The sequence below is a fragment of the Sceloporus undulatus genome, chromosome 3, assembly GCF_019175285.1.
Source record: "Sceloporus undulatus isolate JIND9_A2432 ecotype Alabama chromosome 3, SceUnd_v1.1, whole genome shotgun sequence".
In the NCBI taxonomy this organism is placed as follows: Eukaryota; Metazoa; Chordata; class Lepidosauria; order Squamata; family Phrynosomatidae; genus Sceloporus; species Sceloporus undulatus.
In genome coordinates this window covers 86,887,166-86,913,438 of record NC_056524.1, presented here as the reverse complement: position 1 = coordinate 86,913,438, position 26,273 = coordinate 86,887,166, and the positions used below count along the sequence as shown (strand labels likewise).

The window sequence follows — 26,273 nt, the reverse complement described above, 5'->3', positions numbered from 1 at the left end:
AAAAGGAACTGAATCCCCTCCCCAATGCAACACCAAATGGTCTGTCAGGCTGCCTATCTAACCATGTGTTCTGCTGTTTTATATGTGAAGGTTGTTGCACACAGCAGGCTCCACAGCTTGAAACTACACATAACAAAATGTAAACTGGGGCAAAATGTGTTCTGCACATTTTTTATTTTTCCCACTATTTTAAAAAAATGGATCTACAGTTTATCATCTGTCACAGTGCAAAAGTACCTTTAAAAACATTTTTATTTTAAAAAGAATAATATACACAATATATATATATATATATAAATATATATATATATGTATATGCATGTACACCCCATATAAATATACAAGTGCATGAACTTACATTCATGCTGAGCTCCAGAGATGGAATGTCTAAAAATGGTGGCTAGTGTATTCCAGTAAAGCAAACTGGGAATCTGTTCATGCCTCTGGAAAGTGGCTGCTCAAATCATCTGTGAAAACCTCCTTCTGAAGAAAAAATATTGCCAACTTAATTTATAAGTATATTGTTAAATTTCCTTTCATAATTTAAAGTTGTATTATGTTGTGTGCCATCAAGTCACTTCTGACATATGGTAACCCCTAAGATGAACCTATCATAGGAGTTTTCCCAGCAAGATTCATTTTGAGAGAGTTTGCCTTTCTCTGAGAGAAGGGATTTGAACCCTGGTCTTGAGTCAAACCACTATGCTGCATTGGTTCTCACTTTAAAACTACTGTATAAAAAGTTTTGTCTTTAGGAGACCTGGTGGCGCAGTGGCTAAATGCCTGTACTGCAGCCACTCACTCAAAACCATAAGGTTGCGAGTTCAATATCAGCGAAAGGACTCAAGCTCGACTCAGGCTCGCATCCTTCCGAGGTCGCTAAAATGAGTACCCAGATTGTTGGGGGCAATTAGCATACAGTTGTAAACCGCTTAGACACTACTTAGGTGGTATGAAGCGGTATATAAATGAAGCTTGTTTGTTTGTTTAAACATACAGTGCAGACATACAGAACCATTCATATGGCTATTCCCTTTATGGAAATCTATACAACATAATCTGATATTTATCTCCAGGAGTACCAAATGTAAAACTTTAGCTGAGAGGTGAAATAACTGACAACATTAACACCTCCCTCTGCTACACATATGAATTCAGCCACTATTTCAAAAACCGTCAATCCTGATTTTTTAAAATAAAATAAAACATTCCTTTGGAATTCAGCTGTTTTGGTTTTCAATGAAAATGCATCAGCTGAATAGCCAAGAATACATTTTACAGCTTCCCATATGAATACTCTGGACATTGTCCTTTCCCCTGCACTTTTTATATGTTTCTCCTTGATAAGAAATTTTGTATTTTAAGAAATGTTTACAAACCAATGATGGTTTTTAGATGCTTTTAGAACAGAACACTGAAGACAATTTGATATAAACTTGTTTTTCTGAAGTGAATAGGACCATCTTCCATCTCTCCATTGCTAGGATCAGGAGACGTTCCAGCTTTATTGTGCTTCCTGCATCTTCATGAACCTGAGAGGTTTTGCCACTAAACATGTAACATCATTGCTGGTTGTGCATCCACTGCCTAGTACTTTCCTTGCTTAAGTCTCTCGATGTGGTAGCACAGCTTTAGTGCTGGCCCCAATTTTAGCCCCATATATTTCATTATCATATCATTCCTCAGTAGCAAGAGTGCCTTTCCATCAATTTCCTGTTGCCGGGAAGAAAAGATAATGAAGAAGGAATTCAAATTCTTGTTTAAACAGCCCAGAACAAAAATGCAATACTAGACAAAAACAACATACATTCCCATACAAAAGGTTGAATACAGGACAGCAAGACACAGAGCAGGAATAGTTACAATATGAAAATATAAAGTTATAATCTAAATTATCACATTTACATCTTTTTCTCATCTCATCTATATTTTAATAATAAATACACACTTTCTTCTAATTGTCTCTTCATTGACTTTCTGTATACACATTGTTGTTCATGCTACTAAACAAGAAAATGAATGATTTTGCTCTTTAAATGGTTTCTTAAATAAATTATAATGAAAAGCAATTGACTAATTCTACACCTGCTTTTATGTATTGGGAAAATGGTGTGCACATGGTAAGAACATAAAGTGAAAGTTGTTGCTAATGCAAGAGGAGAAGCAAGTGATGATTTCGCATAGTAATATTGCGTTATTTGAAATATTTGACACAGATTATGCAACAGAAAGACCAAATCTCAAAAGCCTAAAAATCTTTTTCCCAAAGTGAAATCTAAAAAAAACCCACAAAATTTATTCTGTGCACTTTTTACACAATTTGTGCTATTTTGCATCTTTTCCATCCTCCTAAAACAAATTATTTTAAAGCATTGTGGCAATCATTTTAAATCTTTGGGTCCCTTAAATATGAATGTTACAAGTCTCAAATTCTTATACAACTTATCTGATTATAACGATCTTTCTGAATCTCCTACCTTCTCAGTACCTCACCCCTCAAAAAGCTGCAGACAGTCTTGTGCTGAAAGACTGGGTGGATGATATTACTTCTGCCTATGTGTGTGCATGGGCATATGAAAAGATCATGTAGTCCCCAAAGGAGTACAACAAAATTACACAACAAATGTGTGACTCGCTTCACAGCCTAATAATGACTGCTTCCAGTGGGTAAAAATAGTGAACAGCTGTGTATAATGAAAGTGATGTATTAAATGTGATGAGAATATATTATTCCAAGCAGATCACTTTTCTTAAAAAAGAAAAACTTCATTTGGTACAAAATATGGCATATGGCAGCCAGGCTGGTCATGGGCAAATCCAGAACTGCCCATATTACACCAGTACTAAAATCTCCACTAGCTGCCTATCAGTTTCCAGGCAAGGTACAAGGTGTTGGTTCTAACCTTTAAAGCCCTACACGGCTTGGGTCCTGACTATTTGCGGGAGCAGCTACTTCCATACAATTCTCCCCGCACACTTCAGTCCTCTGGGAAGAATCTACAACCTAAGAAGACCAAACTTTCAGCTGTGACCCAGAGGACCTTCTCATCAGCCGTTCCCAGGCTCTGGAATGACCTGCCAGATGAGATCCGCCATATTGCCACCTTGGAAGCCTTTAAAAAGGCTATTAAGATGGCTCTCTTCCGGCAGGCATTTCCAGACTAGGTTAGATCCATTAGACTTGCCTCCCCTTCTACTGATACTTCTATTGATACCGTTATCAAAACTGATTGCCCCCGTCCCCGCTCCTCTAGAGGAAGATTCATTTCTTGCACTAATCTGCCTGAAATTTCAGTGTATTCCTATTGGACAGTTTTAAATTTTTTGATGTTTAATCTCTTTTTATGAGTTGATCACAGTTTTTATGATTGGGGGAGGGTTGGTGTTTTGGGGGTTTTAAATTGTAATTTTTAATTGATTTTTTTTATTTATACTGTTGGAATCCACTTTGATTCCTTTGTGAAAAAGCGGAATACAAATAATAATAATAATAATAATAATAATAAGTTGCAGCCAAGCAGAGGTGGGAAAGGATGGGAGAAAATCCATAATGCCGCAAACTGCAATAAGGTTTCCCTGTTCTCCTTGTAGCATTATGTACCATGAAGCTAAGACTAAGGTCTTGTTCACACTGCACACAGTTATAGCACTTTGATACAGTAGGCCCTCGGTATCTGTGGACTTGCTATCCATGGATTCAGGCATCTGCAGACAGCAAGCCCACATTATCCTCAATGGCAACACATGCATGTGGCCACACTGCCTTTAGGGACAGCCTCCTGTCCTGTGGTGGTTCATGCACACTGTTGCATCGCCATTAAGTTCTGTTGTCCCCAATGGCAGCACAACCATGTGCATGTGCTGCCACAAGACAACAGAGGCTGTCCTTAATGGTGCTGTGGCAGCTGTGCCACCATTGGGGACAACATGGACTGGAGCATCTGCAGATTTTGGTATCTGTGGAGACAGACCAAATCCTCTGCAGATACCAAGGGCCAATTATATATCATTAACTGCCATCACTCCAGCCTGTGTAATCCTCAGATTTGCAGTTTAGGCAGTGGTATTTAGAATTCTCAACCAGAGAGTTTTTAGTGTTTCTTCAAACTACAAATGCCAAGATCCTGTAGGATATAACCATGGTTGTTAAAGTAATACTAATTGTGAAGTATGAAAGAGACCTTAAATGCTTGAACATAAACAAACATTAAAATAAAACTACATATAAGCAAGATTTCTTACATGTCTTCTGAAGAGTTCTGCATGGGGTGCTAATGCCTGAGGATCAGCTTCTTTCACAAATCGCATCACTTCTTCTATTGACCACGTGGAAGGGTCCTTGTTGAGCAGACGGGAAGGTTCCCGTTTCAGTGCGCTGAGGTCAGGTCCTGTTGTAGAACTTGCAGCTTAAATATACAAAATGTTGAAAGTGAAGAATGTCTCTGATGCTACCAACAGATTTGGGGACATGGACGGACACACACCCCTTAAGTTTTCTTGTCCACTTGTCCACTGCCTTTTCTGAAGCTGCGCTGAGACCCCACCAACCACACTACTTGTTCCCAAGGCGGCTGGAGTGTGTGTGGCATGACTATATAGCGTGACTTGAAGCCATACCACTGGGTACTTTTTTTTTTTTTACTGTTCCCTCCATCATCCCTGTGCACCTTCGCAGGAATGAACCACCAGACTGCTATCCCACTGGATAGCTATCCTTGTGAACCTTCACACATTGGCATGTGCAGCATTTCACCAGGACAGAGCATTGGAGCAGAGGTATGCCCATGCAGATGCCAGCAAGGTACAATCATGCCCCCCCTTCACCCTATGCCCCCTCTTCGACTGTCTGTTTTGTGCATGTTGTCCATGAGAGGTGTCACTGCGTGGATATGGCAGCTCCATCCCTTTTAAATATGCAACTGCGATGGGGAGTTTATATGCACAGTTGGGGTTAGGGTTATGATGGAGTGCCCCTTTAGAGACACTCTGGCAGTGCTGCATTTAGATGTACAAGTGAAGGTGTGCATTTTCCAAGTAGAAGCAGAAAAATTCATCTCCTTTTTAGTCCTGCTTTTCTCCCTTTGGGGCAACTTGAGAGTGGCTTCTGGCTGAAGACGGCCAGAAACCTGCTTATTTTGACCATCTGATTTGCCCCTATGGTTCACTCGGGCACGTTACAGACTGCCCAGAAGGGGCAGTCTTGTGCCGCTGCCGGTTGCTCCGTGAGGGAGCCGCAGCAGCCAAACCGTGCAGCTCCCTCGCGGAGCAAGAAGAAGCACCAAAATGGCGCTTCTTCCTGGGCCCTGGAAGAGGTGCCGCAAGGCGCGAGGCGCGCACTTGCAGCGCCACTTCCAGAGCGCGACGTCCAGGCGCTGCACATCCGCGACGTCAAAATGGAGGCACCCATCTGTATAGGGCGCCGCCATTTTGACGCACTCATTACGCACAAGGGGCAAGGCGCGTCAGGAAGCGCCGCCCCTTGCGCGTAATGACGGCACCTCAAGGGGCCCATCTGTAACGCGCCTCAATTTCTTTTTTCTGGCACTTTTCCAAATTTTTCAGGTGTGACTTCTTTTACAAAAGCCTAATAGTAAGGTACTTCCACAGTCTACTTAAATAATTTTTACACTTTTTAAAGCAACAATTGAACTAAACATGCACTTTTAAAGGGGTGATGTATGAAGAATACCTTCAATCCTCCTCTGGAGTCTATTCCTGTTGACTTCATAATAACTGCTGTTCCCAGCAGAACTTGATGATAATCTCCTTAGGATTGGTGCTGTGTTTGAGGTAGAGGTCACTGGTGGAAGAGAATTCCTGTAACAGGATACATTCCCTGAGGTACGATATTCAATGGAATTCCGACAGTTCGGTTTTGAGGGATTAACTGAATTAAGTGCAGAATCCATTGAGTCCTCAGCAAACCTGTGGTCTTTAGGAGTGCCATTTTCTTCACTTGGCAGGGTTTCTGCTGTAAAAAAAATGGATGGACAAATTAGTATTAGTATAGTATGCATTAGTATTGGTATAAGTCAGGGTGATATTCTTATACAACGTGAGGTGAGATTTAAAGGTAGGTCTGCAAAGTCTTTGTTGAAAATGAGGTTTCTTTAGCTTCATTTCCCATCTGCAAATAATCATCCTTTACCTAAAAAACTTGTAAACCAGGATAACACATGAACATGCTATGTGCTCTAAATGCTACTACAAGTATTAAGCACAAAGACCGCAGCTGCCCTCTGTGCAACCTAGGAAGTCCCACTCGTTTCCCCCAACTGATCAGCTGAGCAGTGGAGAATAGATTCATTTTTCTAACACCTCTATGAGCAGCACTGAATAGGAATCTTAATCATGATCAGTAGTGGAAAGGGTTTAAAATTCCATACATCCAAACAGGAACGCATATGTCTGTAGGCAAAATCAGTGTTTTCAAACTTCTAATCACAATGGGGAAACAGCTTTGGTGAGGGTGGGAGCAATCTTGTTGAGGATTGAAAGGGGAGAGGTAGCTTTGGACTACCCAAGTGATCCTCAACACTAGGAGAGGAAACTGTGTGAATGAGCCTGGAACTATTTACTCCAATTCCAAGTATGCTAAATAAAGGCCTTAAGCCTCTTGGTTACAACACCAACAATAGCTGTGAATTTTGCATGACATACATTGCTTTGCTGCTTTTGTTGGTAATCTTAAATGACAGTAGTTACCTTCTGATGGTTGAGCTTCTGTTCTTGGGAGTTTAGGAGACAGAGGAGCAGTGTAGGGTGGTGAATCCTGAGGATACCGCTTTGAACTTCTGTTTTCTGACATTTCCTCTTTTGCTGGCAATAAAGAAATGAAGATTTAAAGTATTGTAAGATCAATAGATATTGTTGTTCCACTTCAAATACATAAACAACTAAATGTTCATTTCTGAGTGCTGTGGGATATTCTCCACATTTCTGCATGAATCTATTTCCTCCAAGGAATTGCTTTGTGATCAATTCAAGCAAAGGAATATACACAGAAAACAATGAGTCATATGCTGTATTGACCAGCTAAGTACTATCTTCTTCATGGAGCTTTCCATGCAAAATCCATAAAGTCTCTTATTTAAAATGGTATAGGGCAGCAGTGGCGGTCGCAACAAGCACTGGCATCATGTGTGCCTTACATATGAAAGGAGAAGGAACCCAAATCACCCTTGCCTAGTCACCCTCCTGCTCACCTCCACTGCCTGGCTGAACAGTCCCAGGGCAGCCACAACAAGCCTAAGCCACCAGGTGTGCCTTCTTTGGGCATCCCTGCCTCTAGGGAGCCTGTCAGCCACATGCTTCTATATTTGAGGTGGCTTCAGAGATGGGAAGCCCTGAAGAATGCACACCTGCAGCTGTGGCTTACCACTGCCTCTGCTGCTGCCTTGGAACTGATTGGCCAGGCTGTGGAAATGAGCAGGAGTGTGACTGGGCATGGGCAATTCGGTTCCTTTCTTCTCTCTCTGTATGTAAGGGCACTCACTTCATTAGATCTCCTGTAATTTTTTCAAATATTCTGTCTGCCATTGGCTGAATCCATGTACCCAGAGTCTGTGGATATGATGGACTCTTGGTATACTGATTGTTGTTAACTGCCATCAAATTGGCTGACTCATGGTGACCCCCTGTGAATGAGAAACCTCAAAAATACTCTGTTACTATCAGCCTTGTTAAGATCTTGCAAACTCAAGTCCATGGCTTCCTTGATTGAGTCAGTCCACTTTTAATATGGTATTTCTCTTTTCTTACTGTCTTTCATTTGGCAAAGCATTATAATCTTCTCTCATTATAATCAGTTCTTTCATGATATGTCCAAAGTTCAACAGCCTGTTATTTTGGGGTTCTAGGGAAATTACAGGCTTGATTTGTTCTAGGCCCCACTTATTTGTCTTTTTGGCAGTCCATGGTATCTCTACGAGTCTCCTCCAGTATATTTCAAAAAAAAATTTTTTTTCTTCCTATTAACTTTCTTCACTATACAGCTTTTATAACCTACACAGAAATCAGAAATACTACGGCATGGATGATCCTGACTTAGGTATTCACTGATTTATTTTCACATTTGAGAATCTTATCTAATTTTTTCATAGCTGCTCTTCGAAGCTGCCATGTTCTGATTTTTGACCACATTCTCCATTTTGATTAATGACTGAAACAAGGTACAAAAAATCTTTTAACTATGTTGATGTCTTCATCATCTACACAATTTTCAAGTTATCCAAATCATCTATGTGGATTATTTTTGTTTTCTTAATATTCAACTGTAATCTTACTTTTGAACTTTATTCCTTGACTTTCTTCATTAATCAAACGCTTTCACACATTGGCCAAAACACAGATCTAACCATAGTTTCACACACAGTTCTGCACCCTTCCACCACTTGGTAGCTGTCAAGCCCTGGAAGTGATCTCTGATCACATACTGGCAGGGAAGTGATTCAAACCACAGAAAAGCAGCTGGTCTCAGCTCAGGGGTGGGTGGAATGGAGACATGATGATGAACTCTCAAATGGAGTGCAGCTGTCTTTTATTTCCCCTAGGAGCCCAGAACAGCAGTGTCTAAATCACCTCTCCACCTCCCTCCTATTCCCACTAGTAAGTGACAGCAACAGACTTCTCTAGCCTTTTACAGCTACCAGATAGTGGGAGCATTCTGGACAGTTCCCAAAGATGAGAGAATCGCCCTCTGCACTCCATCCAAAAGAGGACTTACATGTGCAGACACTGCTCTTAATACCGCACACATCACAGTGTGTTGTCCAAAATGGGTTGGATCAAGCTTTAGCTACTCTAGTGCAATGGGTTGAAGGAAGCAAACTTCTCTGCTTATCTTCACCTGACAACCTCTCCAACCCTCTAAAAATCCTATATGGATGACGGGGAACTCTAATGAGTGGGGGTGATCTGTGAATGGGTAGTAAGGAGCACCCCCAAAATATGGGAAGAGTCACCTCTCCTGGGCAGTCTCCTTTAGCTAACAGCAGGCAAACTCTAATTAGGATCATGGTGAGAAGGGGACCAAAATTATTATAATCCAAACCAAACTTGTTGCATATTCATCTGATTGGTTGTAAATCAAAGAAAAACAAAGCTAAATTCTTGTTCTATCTGATAAATTGCAGGTGAAAGCAAAATCAAAACTAAAACCGTGAGTGCATCTGATAGCTTGAAATAAAATCAGACCTAAACACTTACTAAAGTGTTTCATTTCTTTGCCTGAATTGTGGAGGAAAAGAATATTTACGCTGCAACTTTAGTGTCTGCAGGACTATAATACTCTTTCTTTATGGTATGTCAAATTAACACTCTTTTAGTGTTATATTTATTAAACAAAGCAAAGCAAAGGAAATATGTTGCAATCCTAATCAAATCAGAAATTGGCAGGAAGTCAGCTGAGTAAGTTGCAACAAAAGCAACAAAGTCTTGTGGCACGTAAAAATACTAAATCTTATTTGATACAAGTTTGCATGAAAAGCACTTCCTTAGATACATCATCATACATCTACTTGATTAAGCCGACTACTGTCTACAAAAGCATAAGCCAAATAAAACTTAATACTTTTAAGGTGCCACAACATTATTTGTTGTTAAGTCTATCTAGGGCATCATAAATTTTCTGACTGCAAGTCTTATGGAAACCTCACATGGTTGTTGTAACTTGGATTCTTCCAAACTTACACTCTTTCCAATCATTTTCAGATCTCTCTGATATAGAAATGTCTTATGAAAATAAATATTGTACTTAAAAATACTCAAGAGAAATGCTACAAAATCATGCTGAAATAGGAGGAGGAATAATAATAATAGTACAGCATTACCTGGCTTGTTTCTATCATATTCGGTGGGACTATGTGCACTGCCCATGTAAGGACTAAAAGGCTGGCTACTAAAAAGATTATCACATTGTAGGCTGTGGCAGAGTTTCTCCAAAAATCGCAGGACAAATGATGCACTGTTTACAGAAGGAAGACTGATGGCATGTTTTTCCCCATCGAAAGAAGCTGTTGATAAAGGAAGTCAAACATCAGCCTAATTGTATGATACAACAGAATAATACATTGATAATACATTGTATGATACAACAGAATAATACATCCAACTTTTTTAAAATCTAAGTCTGAAACGTATTTTGTTTGTAATTTCCCATCATAGAGATATCACTCAGCCACAGCTGGTTAAACGAAGTTTGTAGTCGTCCTTGACATGCCTCCTATAATGTATTGTACTTGGGCTGGTTATAATCAGAATATAGACACCCTTTTGTAGATTTGTCACTACCTTTCCTCTTTTCCACTTCCCCTCGGTTTTTTGGGGAGGGGTGGCAACCATAGTCTCCCAAAATAATGCCAGACTTCAGCAAACACCCCTCAGCCCTGGCCAACACTGCCAGTAGTGAAGGATGCTGGGATCTAGAGTCCATCAACATCAACATGCCCATAACTGTCAAGATGAATAGTGGATGCTATGAGCATAAACATGTATTTTATGTACACAATTAGGAATGACTGGACAATGGCTTTCTTTATTTAGTAACTTGTAATTACAGTGTTTGAGACTCCAGCTTTAATGCTTTATCTCTTAAAGTCATATTCCTAAGAAAATGTACTGTGTTCCAACCAGAAATGGAAGATAGATTTTTTTTTATCTCTTAGTCTATGGAGCCACGTGAGTATCTTCTACAAAATAATATCTTATAAATGAAGCCTTACTAATAACTAACTCTTTGGTATCAGATTCATACCTCCTATTATGTGTGCAAATGTATGCTGAAGATGTGAACAAAGATTAGTGGCTTTTCATAGCATGCAAAGTCAAGTTTTAGATTTTAATACTGCAAGACAAAGGAACTTATGAGGCTTGAGTAAACCCATCTGTTACATAGACCCTTCCTCCATCTGGTACTACAGCAATCCATTTTAAACACCTGAGTTATAAACTGTGTGTTAATTTGAGTCCTGAAGATTGCCACTGCCAGAGAATAGTGAAAAACATAGCATCCACAGGAATATTTTATCTACACAGCTGCTAAAAGGCCAAATGGAAAATCAAGACAACACAGGTACTTGTTGTGCTGATACTAACAGGACAGTTTCATAGAAAAAGAGAACCAACAGCCGCTTAGGTCTGACTTATCAGCAGGAACTGGGAACACTTCTTCTAAGAGCTTATCAGACTGCCAAATATAATCTTTGTGTGGAAAGCATAGTGCAATCCCACCCCACCCCAGCAAAGGATCCTAGAGATGGAAAATAGGCCCCATCCCTGAATTGCGCCCCACCCTTAGTGTACTGTGAATGAACAGTGTACACAAGTTTATTTGTTCCCCCTTGTTGTTGGGTAAGCCACAACAGTTGAGTGAAGCTTCTGGGACATCGAGCACAAAGTCTAGGTGTGTTGCTCCACAACAGACCTCAAGGAAGACAAATAAAGCAGCATACAGCTCATCGGGGAACAAATCTGTCTTAGCTTTGATGTGTGAATGCCCCCTCATAAAAAGTTAGAATACAATCTATAAGTAAATAAAATAAAATACCAGTGATCATCTCTCCTGCATGATGCCCTGACTTGAGGAATCCAAAAACATTTTTTGATTGATAAGCACAGTCTATGCAGGCTTGCACAGCTTGTGGAGCACCATATTGACAGGTCCTGGTCCAAAGTGATCTGGCAGCTGCTGAACTTCTTTTTATCCAGATGAGGCCCAGAGTTTCCATGTTTGTTACACTAGACACAAACTTTTAAAAAGAAAGAGAAGAATATGGTCAGTTTTAATTACTCTGGAATTTTCACCCTATTGCACACGAAGTATAATCTGGATCCAATCTTGTTTTACAAAATTCTCAGTGATGAAAATAGGGTTGCCTCTACTCTCTAACATCTGGACATCTCTTACACAAGTACAGCTATCTCAAAAAACTTACTAGTGATTTGAACTGTAGGCTGTGTTTAAGAAATGAAAGGGATCGACAAGTGTTCTGTTTATAAAGTCTTATTCCTGCCCAAAAGGCTGAACTTACTAGCCTTAAATTCCAAATCTCAGTGGTATTCTCAGATTGCCCATTCTCCTGGGGCTATCTAGACAGACTCATTACACTTATTCAATTGCATATTCATGACCATCACCACTTCTAATCCAGTTGCTTGCTTCACCCTGTCTTTTAGAGAACTAAAATAAAGAATTTAAAAGCCTTTTGAAACAATTCTGTTTACACCCATAATATTCCAAAGTATGAGGGAAAAGCACTGGTGGATGTATCTTTTCAAAGTCAGCGTATGGAGTGAGTGTGTAGGTGACCATAAAAACAGTGATCTTCCCTCTTGACTTTCCTATAAGGAATGAAAAAGTTGTTTTAGGGAAGACCCTACAGTGACAGATTAGTGCTTGAGATGGGTTGAACTCTTGCTTTAATATTTAGTTTAGGTCTTGCTGTGGCTTTTACCCCCTGATGAATCCCACACTGAGAGAGGGGGAATAGATTAATGTAATGCCTAGGTGGATGATATAACATAGATGATAAGGAAAATGGCTAATATAGCTAGGAGAAGGAAAGAAGAAAGTCAGATGAGAAAAGCTGGCGGCTCAGGGAAATAGAAGTTCGTGAAGAGGGTGGGGAAAGCATGCTAAAAACATACATTGACAAGAGTAACAGTAAAATGAAATGGCAATACCAGAGCAAAATTAGAATGGGTGAGTAGGAGGTGGGGAGGGAAACATAATTGGACAGTGGAAGTAAGATAAAGAATAGGAAGTAAGGTTGGTTAACAAACTATATAAAAACTAGAAAACAATAATGAAAGAGAGTAGTGGAAAACCAGAATGATTGTTGAAGGGTTAAAGGAGGAAAAATGGTAGAGACAAGGGAAAAGAGAGAATGGACTAGGCCACGCAAACACTCAAGAACAAACAAAGAAAAGACACCTTCCTTTTTGATGGAGCTGGGGGATTTCAACTACGCAGGGGTAGGCAACCTTTTTGAGCCGGGGGCCGGGTTGCTGTCCCTCAGGCGACTGGGGGGCGACAGCTGGGGGGTGGAGCTCTCGACCTCCGGGGCGGGGCCACGTGCCCGGGGTGGAGCTTCCACCTCTGGGGGGGCCACATGCCGGGGTGAGCTTCGACCCTCCAGGGCGGGGCTGTGTGCTGGGGTGGAGCTTCCACCCTCCAGGGCGGGGCCGCATGCCGGGGGGCGGAGCTTCCCCCTCCGGGGGCCAGGCCTCCCCTTTTGCTGGCCCTGATGGGGCCCTAGGCCCCGTCAGAGACCAGAAAAAAAAGCTGGGGGGGGCCTGCCAGTGCTGGGGGACCCCCTGGAGGGCCCCGTGACGGCACCGGGCCTTCCAGAGGCCCCAGCCACCATGGGAGCCCGCCTGGAGGGCCCCAGGACGCAGCGGGCCCCGCAGAGGCCCCCTGCCGCCCTGGGAACCCTCCTGCAGGGCCCCAGCGACGGGCAGCGGGCCCTGCAGAGGCCCCCTGCCGCCCTGGGAGCCCTCCTGCAGGGCCCAGGGATGGCAGAGGGCCTGCAGAGGCCCCCGCCACCCTGGGGCCCTCCTGCAGGGCCCCAGGATGGAGAGGGCCCTGCAGAGGCCCCCTGCCGCCCTGGGAGCCCTAAGCGGGCCCCAGGGATGGCAGAGGGCCCTGCAGAGACCCCCTGCTGCCTGGGAGCCCTAAAGCAGGGCCCAGGGATGGCAGCGGGCCCTGCAGAGCCCCCTGCAACCCTGGGAGCCTAAAGCCGGCCCCAGGGATGGCCAGTGGGCCCGCAGGGCCCCCTGCCACCCTGGAGCCCTCCGCAGGGCCCCAGGGATGGCAGAGGGCCCTGCAGAGGCCCCCTGCCCGCCCTGGGACCCTCCTGCAGGGCCCCAGGGATGGCAGGAGGGCCTGCAGAGGCCCCCTGCCGCCCTGGGAGCCCTAAAGCAGGGCCCCAGGGATGGCAGGGGCCCTGCAGGACCCCCTGCTGCCCGGGAGCCCTAAAGCAGGGCCCCAGGGATGGCAGCGGGCCCTGCAGAGGCCCCTGCCCCCTGGAGCCCTAATGCAGGGCCCCAGGGATGGCAGCGGGCCCGCAGAGGCCCCCGCCACCCTGGGAGCCCTCCTGCGGGCCCCAGGGATGGCAGAGGGCCCTGCAGGGCCCCCTGCCCCCCTGGGAGCCCTAAAGCAGGGCCCCAGGGATGGCAGCGGGCCCTGCAGAGGCCCCCTGCCGCCCTGGGAGCCCTCCTGCAGGTCCCCAGGGATGGCAGAGGGCCTGCAGAGGCCCCCTGCCGCCCTGGGAGCCCGCCCCTGGAGGGTCCAGAGACGGCAGCGGGGCTCCCAGAGGCCCCCTGCCGCTGGGAGCCCTCCTGGAAGGTCCCAGAGATGGCAGCGGGCCTCCCAGAGGCCCCCTGCCGCCCTGGGAGCCCTCCTGGAGGTCCCAGAGATGGTAGCGGGCTCTAGAGGCCGCCGCCATTGCCGCCGCTGCCGCGCGGCCACTCTGGGCGCCGCCATTTGGGCGGCAAAATGGCGGGGGTCGCGCGAGACTTCGCCGCCATTTTGGGCGAAAAAAATGGTGGCGCCCATAGCCCCAGAGGCCCTCTGGGCGCCGCCATTTTTTGCCCAAAATGGCGGCGCCCAGAGCGGCGAAAAGCTGTGACAGGCGGCGGCAGCGGCGGCGGCAGGGGCAGCCGGGGGCGGCGCCAGGCCTCCCTCGCGGGCCGCATCCGGCCCGCGGCCGGAGGTTGCCGACCCCCTGACTACAGTCTAGGCAAAGGAAACAAACAAATTGCTCCCAAACACGCAATAGCAAAAAAGGCATCATAACCCTCTGACCAATTCAGAGCTATTCTGTGTAGGCGGGGCTCCAGCCCTCATCACGAACACCAACACCTCCATGCACCCCTTTTGCTATGAATAACTCTAAAACCAGCTTCATTTCAAGAGGCAATACAGATAGGCTTGCCATATCCCGCTGGGGCGGGACTTTCCCGTTTGGGGTGGGTCCGCACGGTCCCGCCCGGTTTGCCCCCGCCCCCGGGCAGGCTGTGGCAAGCTGAGGGAGGCTTTCAGCGCCGCTTGGGCCTCTGCTCCCCGCCGGGGGGCCACGGCGCGGACTGAAAGCCTCTTAAGGCGGAGGCTTTCAGTCGCCGCTTGGGGCTCTTCCCGCCGCAATCGAGGGCGAGGCCGGAGGCCCAGGCGGCGGACTGAAGGCCTCTTAAGGCGGAGGCTTTCCCGCGCGCTTGGGCCTCTTCCCGCCGCAATCGCGGCGAGGCGGAGGCCCAGGCGGCGACTGAAGGCCTCCTTAAGGCGGAGGCTTTCAGTCGCCGTTGGCCTCCGCTCCCCTCCCGATTGCGCGAGGCGGGGGCCCAGGCGGGGAGGGAATCTCTCAGGGAGGCTTTCCTCCGCCTGGGCCCTGGGCCTCGCTGCGATCGCGGCAGGGCGGGAGACCAAGCGGCGAGGAAAAAATGTAGACAAAAATTTCAAATGTGGACACACTGTTTGTGTCCTACATTTGAATTTTTGTCCTACATTTTCCCGGTTTCAAGGTCCGGAGGTATGGCAACCCTAAATACCGAGGAATATCACATATGTTAGTGCAAAGGACCAAGCAATTAAAAAGCCTACTCTTTTATTATTCTAAAGTATCTAGGATCACAATACACTTTCTTCCAATTGGTTTCAAACTCATAATTAAAAGATTGTAAGCACTCAAGTGACTAAGTTATATTTACAACTCTGCTTTGTTTACATATGGTCTTCCATTTAGAAATCCCAAGTACCTTTGACATGATACCTCTGGAATCATCAAGCCATGCCCATGAAAAGGAGACATAATTTTTTATTTCTTGCCAATAAATCCTACCTGTGGAAATGACAGCAGCCATTGCACCAGTGATACCAGCCCCGTCTTTATGTATCTGAGGGGTGCTGTTGTCCACTTTTGCAGAAGTAAGGGGAGGTGAAAATACTGGAGTTTGCACTGGTAAGATTTTTTTCTGTTTAAAACAAAGAAATATTTTTTCTTATTTTTTTAAAGGCCTTCCTGAAGACCAGGTTCAAACTGTGATCTGATGGGAAGTTAAACACTTCTCCCCCCACTTCCCCCTGTCTCTTTGAAATGGAGACTGTATCAGAATATCAAGACTGCCATTCAACTACTTCCAGGGTCAACCCATGTTTCAGAGGTTCTCTATTAAAAAAAAAAAGGAAAAGTCATGATCTCATCTTGGACTAGAGACTACATGAGAGCATCCATAAGATTCGCCATCACATGTACTATACTACAGTACTATATTACAGGGGTTATCTCAAATAGTTTACTTGCAGCCAGCCACATCAACACTGCCACACTTGCATGTCCTTCCTTCCCCAACCTTCAATATATGAACAGTTGCTAAGACAAATGTGAACAGCAATGGCAAATGTCAATTTTATCTTTCTTTGCCACTCTCTTTGTGAGCTCTTGGACACATACACACTTATCAGATTATAATACTATATATACTTACTTGGGAATAAGTCTCACTAAACTAGGTGGATTTTATTTCTAAGTACACAAACATAGGAATATGCTATTAATGATCTTAATTAGTGAAGCTAGCTTGTACTTATGAAGCTTTTTCTGTACAAAGTTAACAAGGGATCCAGTAAAGCAGATGTTGGAATAATCCCCCACCCCCAGATATTGTGGGACTGTAACTATCAGAAGCCATAGACAGCATAGCCCATGATGAGGAGTGCTGCATTTGAAGTCGCAAAACAACTGCAGGACTGCATGATTCCTACTCCTGCAGTAAAGCAGCATTTCTCTGAATAACTCATTTAGATGTGTCAAGACAAAAAAAAAAAACAGAAACAGAACATATTTTAAAAATATGGTAATCTAAAAGTAAGTACATTTCCCTTTGCTTCCAGCACATTCCAAAACAAAACACAAGTGAATATGTCAGGACCTATTTCTGAGTGGACCGTACATGATTACACAGTTAGTAACAGCTTGCACAAAATACATGTTAAGAAAGAAAGAAAACTGATACAGAATGTATAAATTGATATAAAATGTATTTTTATAAATAGTAAAATAGCTTTTAAAAGTACAAAATTAGCTAGGCAAACATTAAAAACATCTCCTGCCATTCAATGTGAAGGTAAACAGATCTGCTAACCTTCCTTCCTGGTTTTAAGCCTTGTTTCCTTTTTTTGAGGTTTTCCTTATGAGATGTGTTTTTTGTCACAGGGATATTTTTGGGAGACCTGCCTTTCCTAAGAACTGTAGATGGAGTGGGTGGTTTGCCCCGATTAGGTTTCCTGCCTCTTGGTGCAATAACAGAAGCCGGGGGAGCTGATTTCTGTGGAGACTGCATCGAGCGGCGGTTCACTTTGGAAGGAGATGTCTGAGCTTTTGTATTATTCTTTGCAATGGAAACTGAGGAGAAAATTAAAAGTAAAATTTGAAAATTAGAATTTAAAAGCAAACACTAGCATTTCAAAAATTACAATGTGGATACAATGAATTATCTGCCAGTGCTTGACCAAATTTTCAGCTAAGTAAGAAAGTAATGCCTTTATCAGCAGTTTAATCTGCAGGTGATCCTGCTAATCAAGTTCAGACACAAACCAGATTGTTGTAAAACCCTCCAACTAAGTGGAGTTCAATAAACATCTTGCTGATGCTCTTGAGAGTTTGTGTCATATAGGTCCTTTTCAAATGACTGAAATTTGTATGCGAATAGTCATAGCAACTTTGCAAAATTGCAAGTTGCATATACTTCCAATTAACTTAATGTTCTGGGTCACTTTTGGTATCCCCATGCCCCTCAAGTTGATTCCTACGGCTGCTTTCATGTTGTGAAGAAATTTACTCCTCTCATGTATCTTGCAAAAGAGAATTCCTTCTTGTATAGTTTTGATGCTTTTGTTGAACCTGTTTTTCTAATATCCACAAAGATTCTTAAAGTGGTCTATAAATTCTGCAGCATATTTTTTATAGTTTGCCCCTACTGAAATGCAGCCTGTTCATCATGAAACAGTTGTTCACTTCCTAAAAATCATGATGGTAAATTTTTGCACAAATTATATTCAAAGCACAGCACACACTGCATCCATTCCTCTAGAACACATTTACTCCACACAGAGAAAATGCAATTGGCATTGAAAGTAGATTCTTCATTATATGAAAATACTAGTTTTGGTAAGAGGTAACTGTCCTACCCTCTAGGAACAGCTCATGTTTTTTTACCTCGTTGTTAACCACCCTCAAGTCGATTTCGAACCATGGCCACCCTGTGGATCAGACATCTTCAAGAACCCCTGTCCTCTACTGCTCTGCTTAGTTTTACTATATAGTCTTTAAAAAATGAAACATGTCTGAATAGTTTTCCTTTTCATCTTGCACTACACATATAGAGGGCCATTCACTGTGTCACATATTTTCAGCAACCAGACAGTGTTTTATAGTGTAATTAAAAACTTGCACTTTAAACAATTCAGAGATTTTATTAGAATGTGCCATAAAGTTTTGGTGATTGGGTATATTCATACAAGACAGATTCCATGTGTTCTAATCTACAGTGACTTTTTGCTTATGTAAAATAAAACATGATATGAAAAAGATTTAATTACAGTCGCCCCTTCATTCTTGCAGACTTGAGGTCCACGGTCTTGAATATTCACGGAGGGGGAACCTCTGTTAATTTCAACGGGGCGCGAGCTCACGGGAACACACCCCGTTCAAGCCTTGAATATTGGCGAGTCTCTGTTTTTGTGATGGGATCTGGAATGGATCCCCCACAAAAACGGAGGGCTGACTGCATAAGTGTGTGATTAAACACACACAAATGCAAAATCTAAATATGCATAATGATTTAAAATATACTCAAATGTAAATAAATAATCTGTGTGTGTGTGTGTGTGTGTGTGTGTGTGTGTGTGCTTTCAAGTTGCCTATCTTACAGCAACCCCATGATGTTCATAGTGTTTTCTGAGGCAAGGAATACTCAGAAGTGCTTTTGCCAATTGCTTCCTCTGAATACAGTCTACAGAATATGATATTTGTTGATGGGCCCCATTCATGTACTAACCAGGCCTGATTCTGCTTAGCTTCCAAGATCAGATCAGTTGTGCCTTAACTGAAAGTAGTTATCACAAGCCAGTTTAACAACAACAACCAGCTGAATGCATAAAGATACAATAACAGCAAACACACACACTTTTATGTAGATGTATCACCTCAGTGAAACAAATGAGATTTACTTCAATATAGATATACATAACATTACACTGTAAAATTGTAAAAAAAAGTTATATAGGAATATGTTTGGGATACTATATAGCCTATTAATAATAAGGATTAATATGGAACAAAAATCTGAGATCAGAGTAGAGTTCACAAATGCCAAGAAAACAATCTTCTATGTCAAAGGGTATAGAAAACGTAATACAAACTTTTACAGACAAAGTTTCAACCCTTTGGAATAAATGAGACAGACAGAATGTGCTAACAAAAACTAAGAACATAAAATCCTTCCTGGAATGCCATCTAATATTTCTACTTTTCCTACCTTTTAATGCAGAAATTTGAGTATCATTTGTGCCAGCCACCAAGAAGCTCCAAATCCTATGTGCATGCCTGTTACTTTGACTGGGACTGAGGCTGAAAAAACAAATTGCAACAAATCCCATGCTGCTTGGGCTGTGGGCACTGGAATGTGCTAAGAAATCCACATGAGGCAATTTGCATGTGTTGGTTTAAGAGGAAAAGAAAGAGAGAGGAAACAAGAGTGGAGTGGAGACTGCTAAAGCAATTCACATATTGTCTGTGGGCCCTATTGACAGTGACCCATCAGTCCCCTGGTTCATACTTCTTTCAGCCCTGCCTTCAAGAGGAGATCAAAGGTTACATGGGGTCAGAGGATCTGGAAAGAAGTGAAAGAGCATGCAAAGAAATCTAGATACCAGCCCACTAAATCTATACATAACATTAATTCAATGGAGCCACAGGAGCCAAAACGCTTAAAACAATTTGATATTCTTTGTTGGGATTTATTTTAAAATGTCATTGTATCAAAAAGGAAAAAAAATGACAATGTATCTTCATAATTAATACAGCATGCATTAGTGAAAGGGACTGGAAAGCACATTTGCTCTTTTCAGGGCAATGCTTTGCATCACAACAGCTCTCTCAGTTCCACAAACAAAACAAAGCATTTTGGTTCTTGCTGCGCTAGCAAAACAATTAAGACATCAACCATTCAGGTCTCTTGTGTGCCGTCTGTTTTTGCAGCAGAACCTGCTTATCTCTCCGCTTGTAAGAAACAACTTTATTAAAGTCTTTGAAACAAGACAGTCTTGCTAAACCCAACTTCTTTGCTAGCCACCCATATTGTTTCCCTGGTTTTCCACTAGGAAAACAAAATAAACAGAGAATCAAAGCATGTTATTATGCTGCATTCAGAGTGTTGATCCTTTATATAGTCTTTTAGTACCTCAGATAATTAACTAATGTCTGAGATGCTACAACTGCTTTCATATGTAGCACTACTGTATCCTTTTTTCAGATAATCAGAAATGATTGGTTTGAGAACATATTATGCACACATCTATTAAAAATGTGTTCAAGATTACACAAAGTGTTACATATTTGTGGTTACTGACACAATCACATTTTTGGCATGCTCAAGAGACTACTGTTTTTCCACATCTAGGAGCAGGATGTGGACCTGGTAGAGCAGTAGATTTCAGTAGAACCAAGGAGGAGGAGGATGTAGTAGTGCTACATGTGAAAGAAGTTGTAGCATCTCAGACATTAGTTAATTATCTGAGGTACTAAGACTATATAAACGATCAACACTCTGACACTGGAACCCTCTATTCAGACTTCATGAGCAGTGTATGACCATGTTCATGCCAAGGGCAGCCATTAAATAACATTGATATGCAATGAGCAGAAAGGAAAATCAAGCACCCAATGAATTAGTATCCATAAAGTATGCATCTTCACAAAAACATGTGAAACACAACCACACACAGCTATGTCAAAGACTAGCTTTTGGTTCTGGTTTGGAAGTACTTGAGGCAGTCATGTTAGTCTGTTTCAGCATAAAAAGGGAAAGGTGGAAGAAGGAATCTAGCAGAAATGATTTATTTTAATATGATCTTTTGTTGATTTTAATCAATTTCTTCAGATGCACTGAAGAAACTAGTTCCCAAGATATCTGAACTCAATGAGCACTGGTATGTATAAATGATGGCTAGTGAAGCAAGGTAGGATCTGAAATCACAGTTTTTATCTTGTTAGGAGGGATTTTGAAATTGTAGATATCGAAAGTAAAAGCTTCCAAACATCTTTTCATAAGGGTGAAAAGGGGGACAGAGTCAGGGCGCATTCAAGTATTGTAATTCATTTGCAAACAGGAAAACACTGTTTCCCATTACATGCAAACTAATGACACACTTCACAGGAAAACTAACACTTGTTAGTGGCACACTGATGGGAAACACTGGATGAGATGTGGGCAATCCAAATTCTAATCCTAATACAACATGAAAGCTACAGGTTAACTTTAGGCTCTCTTAGCCAGATCTACCTTACAAAACTGTTATGTGAATAAAGTGTGAGTGAGGACATCCATGTATACTGCCTTGACCCTGACCTTACAGCAAGTGAGGTATAAATATAAGAAACAAATGTACTGTATAATATTCTACTCTCTTAGACTGAAATCCTACAACTATTTTGCAACTATTAAGTACCAGTGAATTACTGACCAACCACAAAATAACGAGACCAGACACAAGTTATTGGGTTAAACAAGAGTCACTTTATTTGACATAAAACCTGTTTAGACTGAACCTGGAGATAAGCAACAAAATGGGGGAGCAACCTGATGTGTGTCCAGCTGTAACCCCCTCCCTAGCCTTCCCTTTGGGTAAACACCCGACTCCAAGGGCAATCCCATATCATTGGTTGCTCCCTGGCTGGCCATTTACTGGAAGGTAAACTGAGGGCACTCAATAGACTTTACAGGAGAGAGCAAACCCCTTCACCTAAAGGATGTCAAGATGTACATCTAAGTTTGATATTCCCTCTCCCACAACCTGTCAGTGATAAATCATTTATAGACACCACCTGAGCCAATTGACAATGTCCCATTGACATGGTGAAGGTTGGGGGGGGGGAACATGTTAATGGGGGCGAGATTCTTACCCGCCCCCAAACCAGCCAGCCGAGCTCACGCTGCACAGAGGGTGAGAAGGTGGGTCCACACAAATCTCTAAAGAGGGCTCATGAAAGAGCAGCAGAACCATACCCTCTCATACGCTATAGAGGTGCCAGGCCAACCAAATCTTGCCTCTGATTGTGGAGGCCATCAAACTGAACCCTTCCTGTAGCATCTTCCAGATGCCCAGGCTCAGGCACACATCCTGGGGAGACAAATACAGGCTCACAGTATTCCAGGAATGTAAATTAAAGAATACATTTAATTCAGCCTATTCTTGAATATTACAGTATAGTGAGATTTTTGTTGCACTATTATATGAAAATAATCAAAATAAACATTTTTCCTCATATGCTGCCTTACCAATTTAACCATGCTGTTAACATAGCTCTAATTCCAGTGGATCTTGTGTTAGTCATCATTTATTTCAGCTGGTATTCTCTAAGTATGACTGAGTCTGGATCAGATCTTAGAAAAGTTGATTTTGGGGGGCTACATAAAACGTGTCCAGTGGGGGATTCTGAAAGTTATGGTAAAAAAGTAACCTTCCTAAGCCCTTTCATGGATTCAATCCACAGCCCAAGCCTTAAAATCGAATAAAGAACATTTAAGTTTGGACCCTGGCATTTTAATAGATAAAAATGTCTTACCACTGTTCCCTGGTGGTTGCAGAGCATCTCCTGTCAGGTCACACCATCCAACTGGGAAAATATCCCGAGAATCATATTTACACCAATAGTCGAATGCCCCTCGCCAGCCATCAAAGGTAATAAAAACTTCATCTCCTCTAACATCCCCAATGGTTGCTGGGCATATTAAATATGGGTTTTTTCTGTCTATTGCTTCCAACTTCATTCCAACTTTAAAACAGTTTGGAGTTGGTTTGGGAGGTTCCTACCAAAATAAGAAGACCCAAGCATAAACGTGCATATAAAATTTTCAAGGAAATGAGATTTGTATAAATACTAACACTTTAAAACATATCACTGGACATTTTCCCTTTCTTCTCTTATAGCCCAGATCTCCTCATGGAGGGGAAAAAACATGCTTTGAAATTAAATTGCTATTTTTATGGTGGTGTAAAGGTATATAGGGAATTAAGAAGAAACACAAGAAATTAAAGTATTGCATTTTGAGAATTTAAGATACATATTCTTTCATTAGTTGCTAAGGAAAAGAACATAACTTTCAAGCAGTACGTTTCCAGCCTCTTGTTAATGAATAGGGGTAGAACCTACAGCTTAACAGATAAAATAATTTCCAGCATCATACTTGTCAGTGTCCAAAAAGCCATAAACAGATTAAGACACTTCAAAATTATACCTAAACTGTATTTGTAAACTAGCAGGAGATTCTTTTATACAGCCATTCAAATCTGCATAATTTGACTTCAATGGATGCTAAAATGATGAATTGCTGCCACAGTGAAGTGTTGTTCTCCCCTCCTCCTTGGCTTTTTTTTTGGGGGGGGGATGGGTGGACTTTTGTTGTTTATTAGATCAATCTGCAAATTTAGTGGGAAAGAGCCAATATTGTTATGTTAAGCTATTCTGTATACGCTACAAATAAGAAAAGTAGGTAGCTTGTTTTTTAAGTCTCCAGTGCTGTGAACCCTTGATTCATAAAAAACAAACAGATTATTTCAGCCCCACGGCAACTGAGAAATATCAAGAAAGGAACAGCAAGGTTGAGATTATTTCTGATATACAAGAAGAAGAGTGCTATGCTTGTGATGTGATACATTTTTGTATGTTGTCACATGGTACCTATTTAACTTTTGACTCCTACCCTTTTTCCCTTTTGATGTTAACCAAGTTTACTTCATTGCTCCTCTCAGTTCTCCCATATCCTGTTTTTCACCCTTTGCCTTCTTGCTTCCCTCCCACCAATCTGCTTTTCCTGTAAAATGTAAGAAACACTAAACACCCATAATATCCATGGCCACAAAAGTAAGGAATGCGACATCCCAAAGGATAGAGAGGCTGTTGTTTTCTCCTCTATTACTGGGCACAGAAAACCGTTCATTTGCAGACTGACTCCATTATACACAAGAGTCTTAATGCAGCAATAATATTTCATTTGGAACAGGAAACCTATGACTGGTCACTTTCCTCTAAGAATGTACTATAAAAGAAGATAAATCAGAGTTTAGAATTGTGAAATTGCTGAGAGGTAGATTTGAATGTCATACAGAATCATTTCTTTTACTCATTTTAAATGCAGTTTTATGAGGGGAAAGACATTCCTTCCATTTAATAAACAAAATTTCACCTCATATGCATTAAAATTGCTCTGGGTTGTGAATTGTGTACAGACATGACAGTAAAAAGAAAACAAGGAATTGAGAGTATTTTAAAATGTGTGCATATAATTTATGTATTGAAATTGTTCAAATACAATCTCCAAGTAACTGATTATTTGACTGTTTCATATTTCTTTAATGAACACATGATTAAGTCAGATCATTTTGGAGGAATTAACATGCTATGTTTGTCTAGATTGTCAAATGCAATTTATGCACAAATAGGATCACATTATGAGACAGACACATTTTACACATTCTTTGACCTTTGTGAAATGTCTCTCAAACAGGCACAAGATTTGATTAATACTGTTAATTAATGAGATTTGTGTCAAAGTGACAGAAAAATGACAGACTTCTTCTGTGGCTAACCATCTGAAATAACAGTCTGTCTTTTCCTTGCTGGAGAGGCCTGGATAGTTCCTTACCTTCTTAAAGAATGATGCTGGTGCCATTTCAGCTCCATTTAGTGTTCTTAGGAGAAACATTGGCCAAGAGGATGCATTCATCTGGAACCCTACATTGACAACAATGGAGTAGCTAGCATGATAGATTTACAAAATACACCTTTTAGAAAGCAGAGAGCTTCCTTCAGCAGTATTAACTCTATAGGATACATTTTTAATTTAAGATCGAGGCTAATCCTATATGCACACTTCTGAAACACCTTCTACTATGAAGCAACGTATCATAACTGAATGCTGCTAAGTACCTGGTGCTAAATTTGGCAATGTAATACATTTCAAGTTAGGTGGGAAAAGAGCATTTGGTTTCCTATTACATTGCAAGAGGAATAGGATTGTTGGGACCAGAAGGTTCCACACCACTTGGGAAAAATCAGTTTTGCATAAAGCAAGCAGGAGGCAATTATACACACAATTAGCTCCCGGCTTAGCCTGTTGAACATGTAAGATTGCCAACAGAAATGTTTCAGAATTGTATTTGCAATGCAACTGTGTTTGATCACCAATATTCTGCATATCTTTAAAAAAAAACCTACAACAGAACACTTCCCCCCCCAAAGTGTTTCTTGCAGAATTCTTCCTTAAACATATTTATTTTTATTTTTATTTTTTGTGAAGCTGAGCAGTATACAGCTGAGTCATCCTACATGCAGGCATCAAAGTAGGAGAAAATGCTTGCTTCTTATACTAATTCAATAAAAGGGAAGAGATATTACAAAAATGAACTATTAAATGATAACATCTGGAAAACATGAACGCAAAAATAAAAATTGGAAAATGGAAATAATGGGCAATGTTAAAAAACCTAAATTCAAACAGACTTGTTTCTAAATAGTAGCCTTCTCTCTCACTGTAAAACCATAAAATATTCTACTAACGTTGGCTATATTTTATTTAAGCTTCATTAAAATAATTCTGAATTCATGTTTGGCTTTACTTTCATTTTATTTGCTTCCTGCTTCTATAACAATAAAAGTAACTGCATGTAGAGAGATCTTGCAGCACCTTTGAGACTAACTGCGAAAGGTGCTACAAGATCTCTCTACATACTGATTCTACAGATTAACACAGTTATACAGTATCTTTGAATAAAAATAACTGTCACCAAAGTTAGCTTTTTATTTTGTATTAGTTTCAGCATACATAGGATTTCATAGCTCTTATTTCTTCATTTCATTACTGAAACTGGTGTTTAACATACGGGAAACTAATGTTAATAATAATTAATAATAATAATTTGTTTTATTTATATACCGCTATTCCAAAGATCATAGCGGTGAACAGCAAGTAAGCTAATTAGCAAGTAAGCATGTTAACAA

At 41.7% G+C, this 26,273-nt stretch overlaps 1 protein-coding gene across 1 annotated transcript in view; it reads right to left on the bottom strand.

Annotated features, from left to right (window-relative positions):
* Positions 1 to 898: 898 nt before the first annotated feature.
* The window catches only part of SCML2 (Scm polycomb group protein like 2), a 60,375-nt gene continuing 35,000 nt past the window's right edge, over positions 899 to 26,273 (bottom strand). Inside the window, 12 exon segments of the mRNA XM_042460480.1 lie at positions 899 to 1,713; positions 4,243 to 4,406; positions 5,690 to 5,971; positions 6,706 to 6,819; positions 9,831 to 10,013; positions 11,546 to 11,641; positions 11,644 to 11,691; positions 11,694 to 11,747; positions 15,834 to 15,966; positions 17,137 to 17,396; positions 22,839 to 23,082; positions 24,919 to 25,007. Of these exon segments, the coding sequence (XP_042316414.1) occupies positions 1,588 to 1,713; positions 4,243 to 4,406; positions 5,690 to 5,971; positions 6,706 to 6,819; positions 9,831 to 10,013; positions 11,546 to 11,641; positions 11,644 to 11,691; positions 11,694 to 11,747; positions 15,834 to 15,966; positions 17,137 to 17,396; positions 22,839 to 23,082; positions 24,919 to 25,007 (1,793 nt within the window). The 3' untranslated portion in view covers positions 899 to 1,587.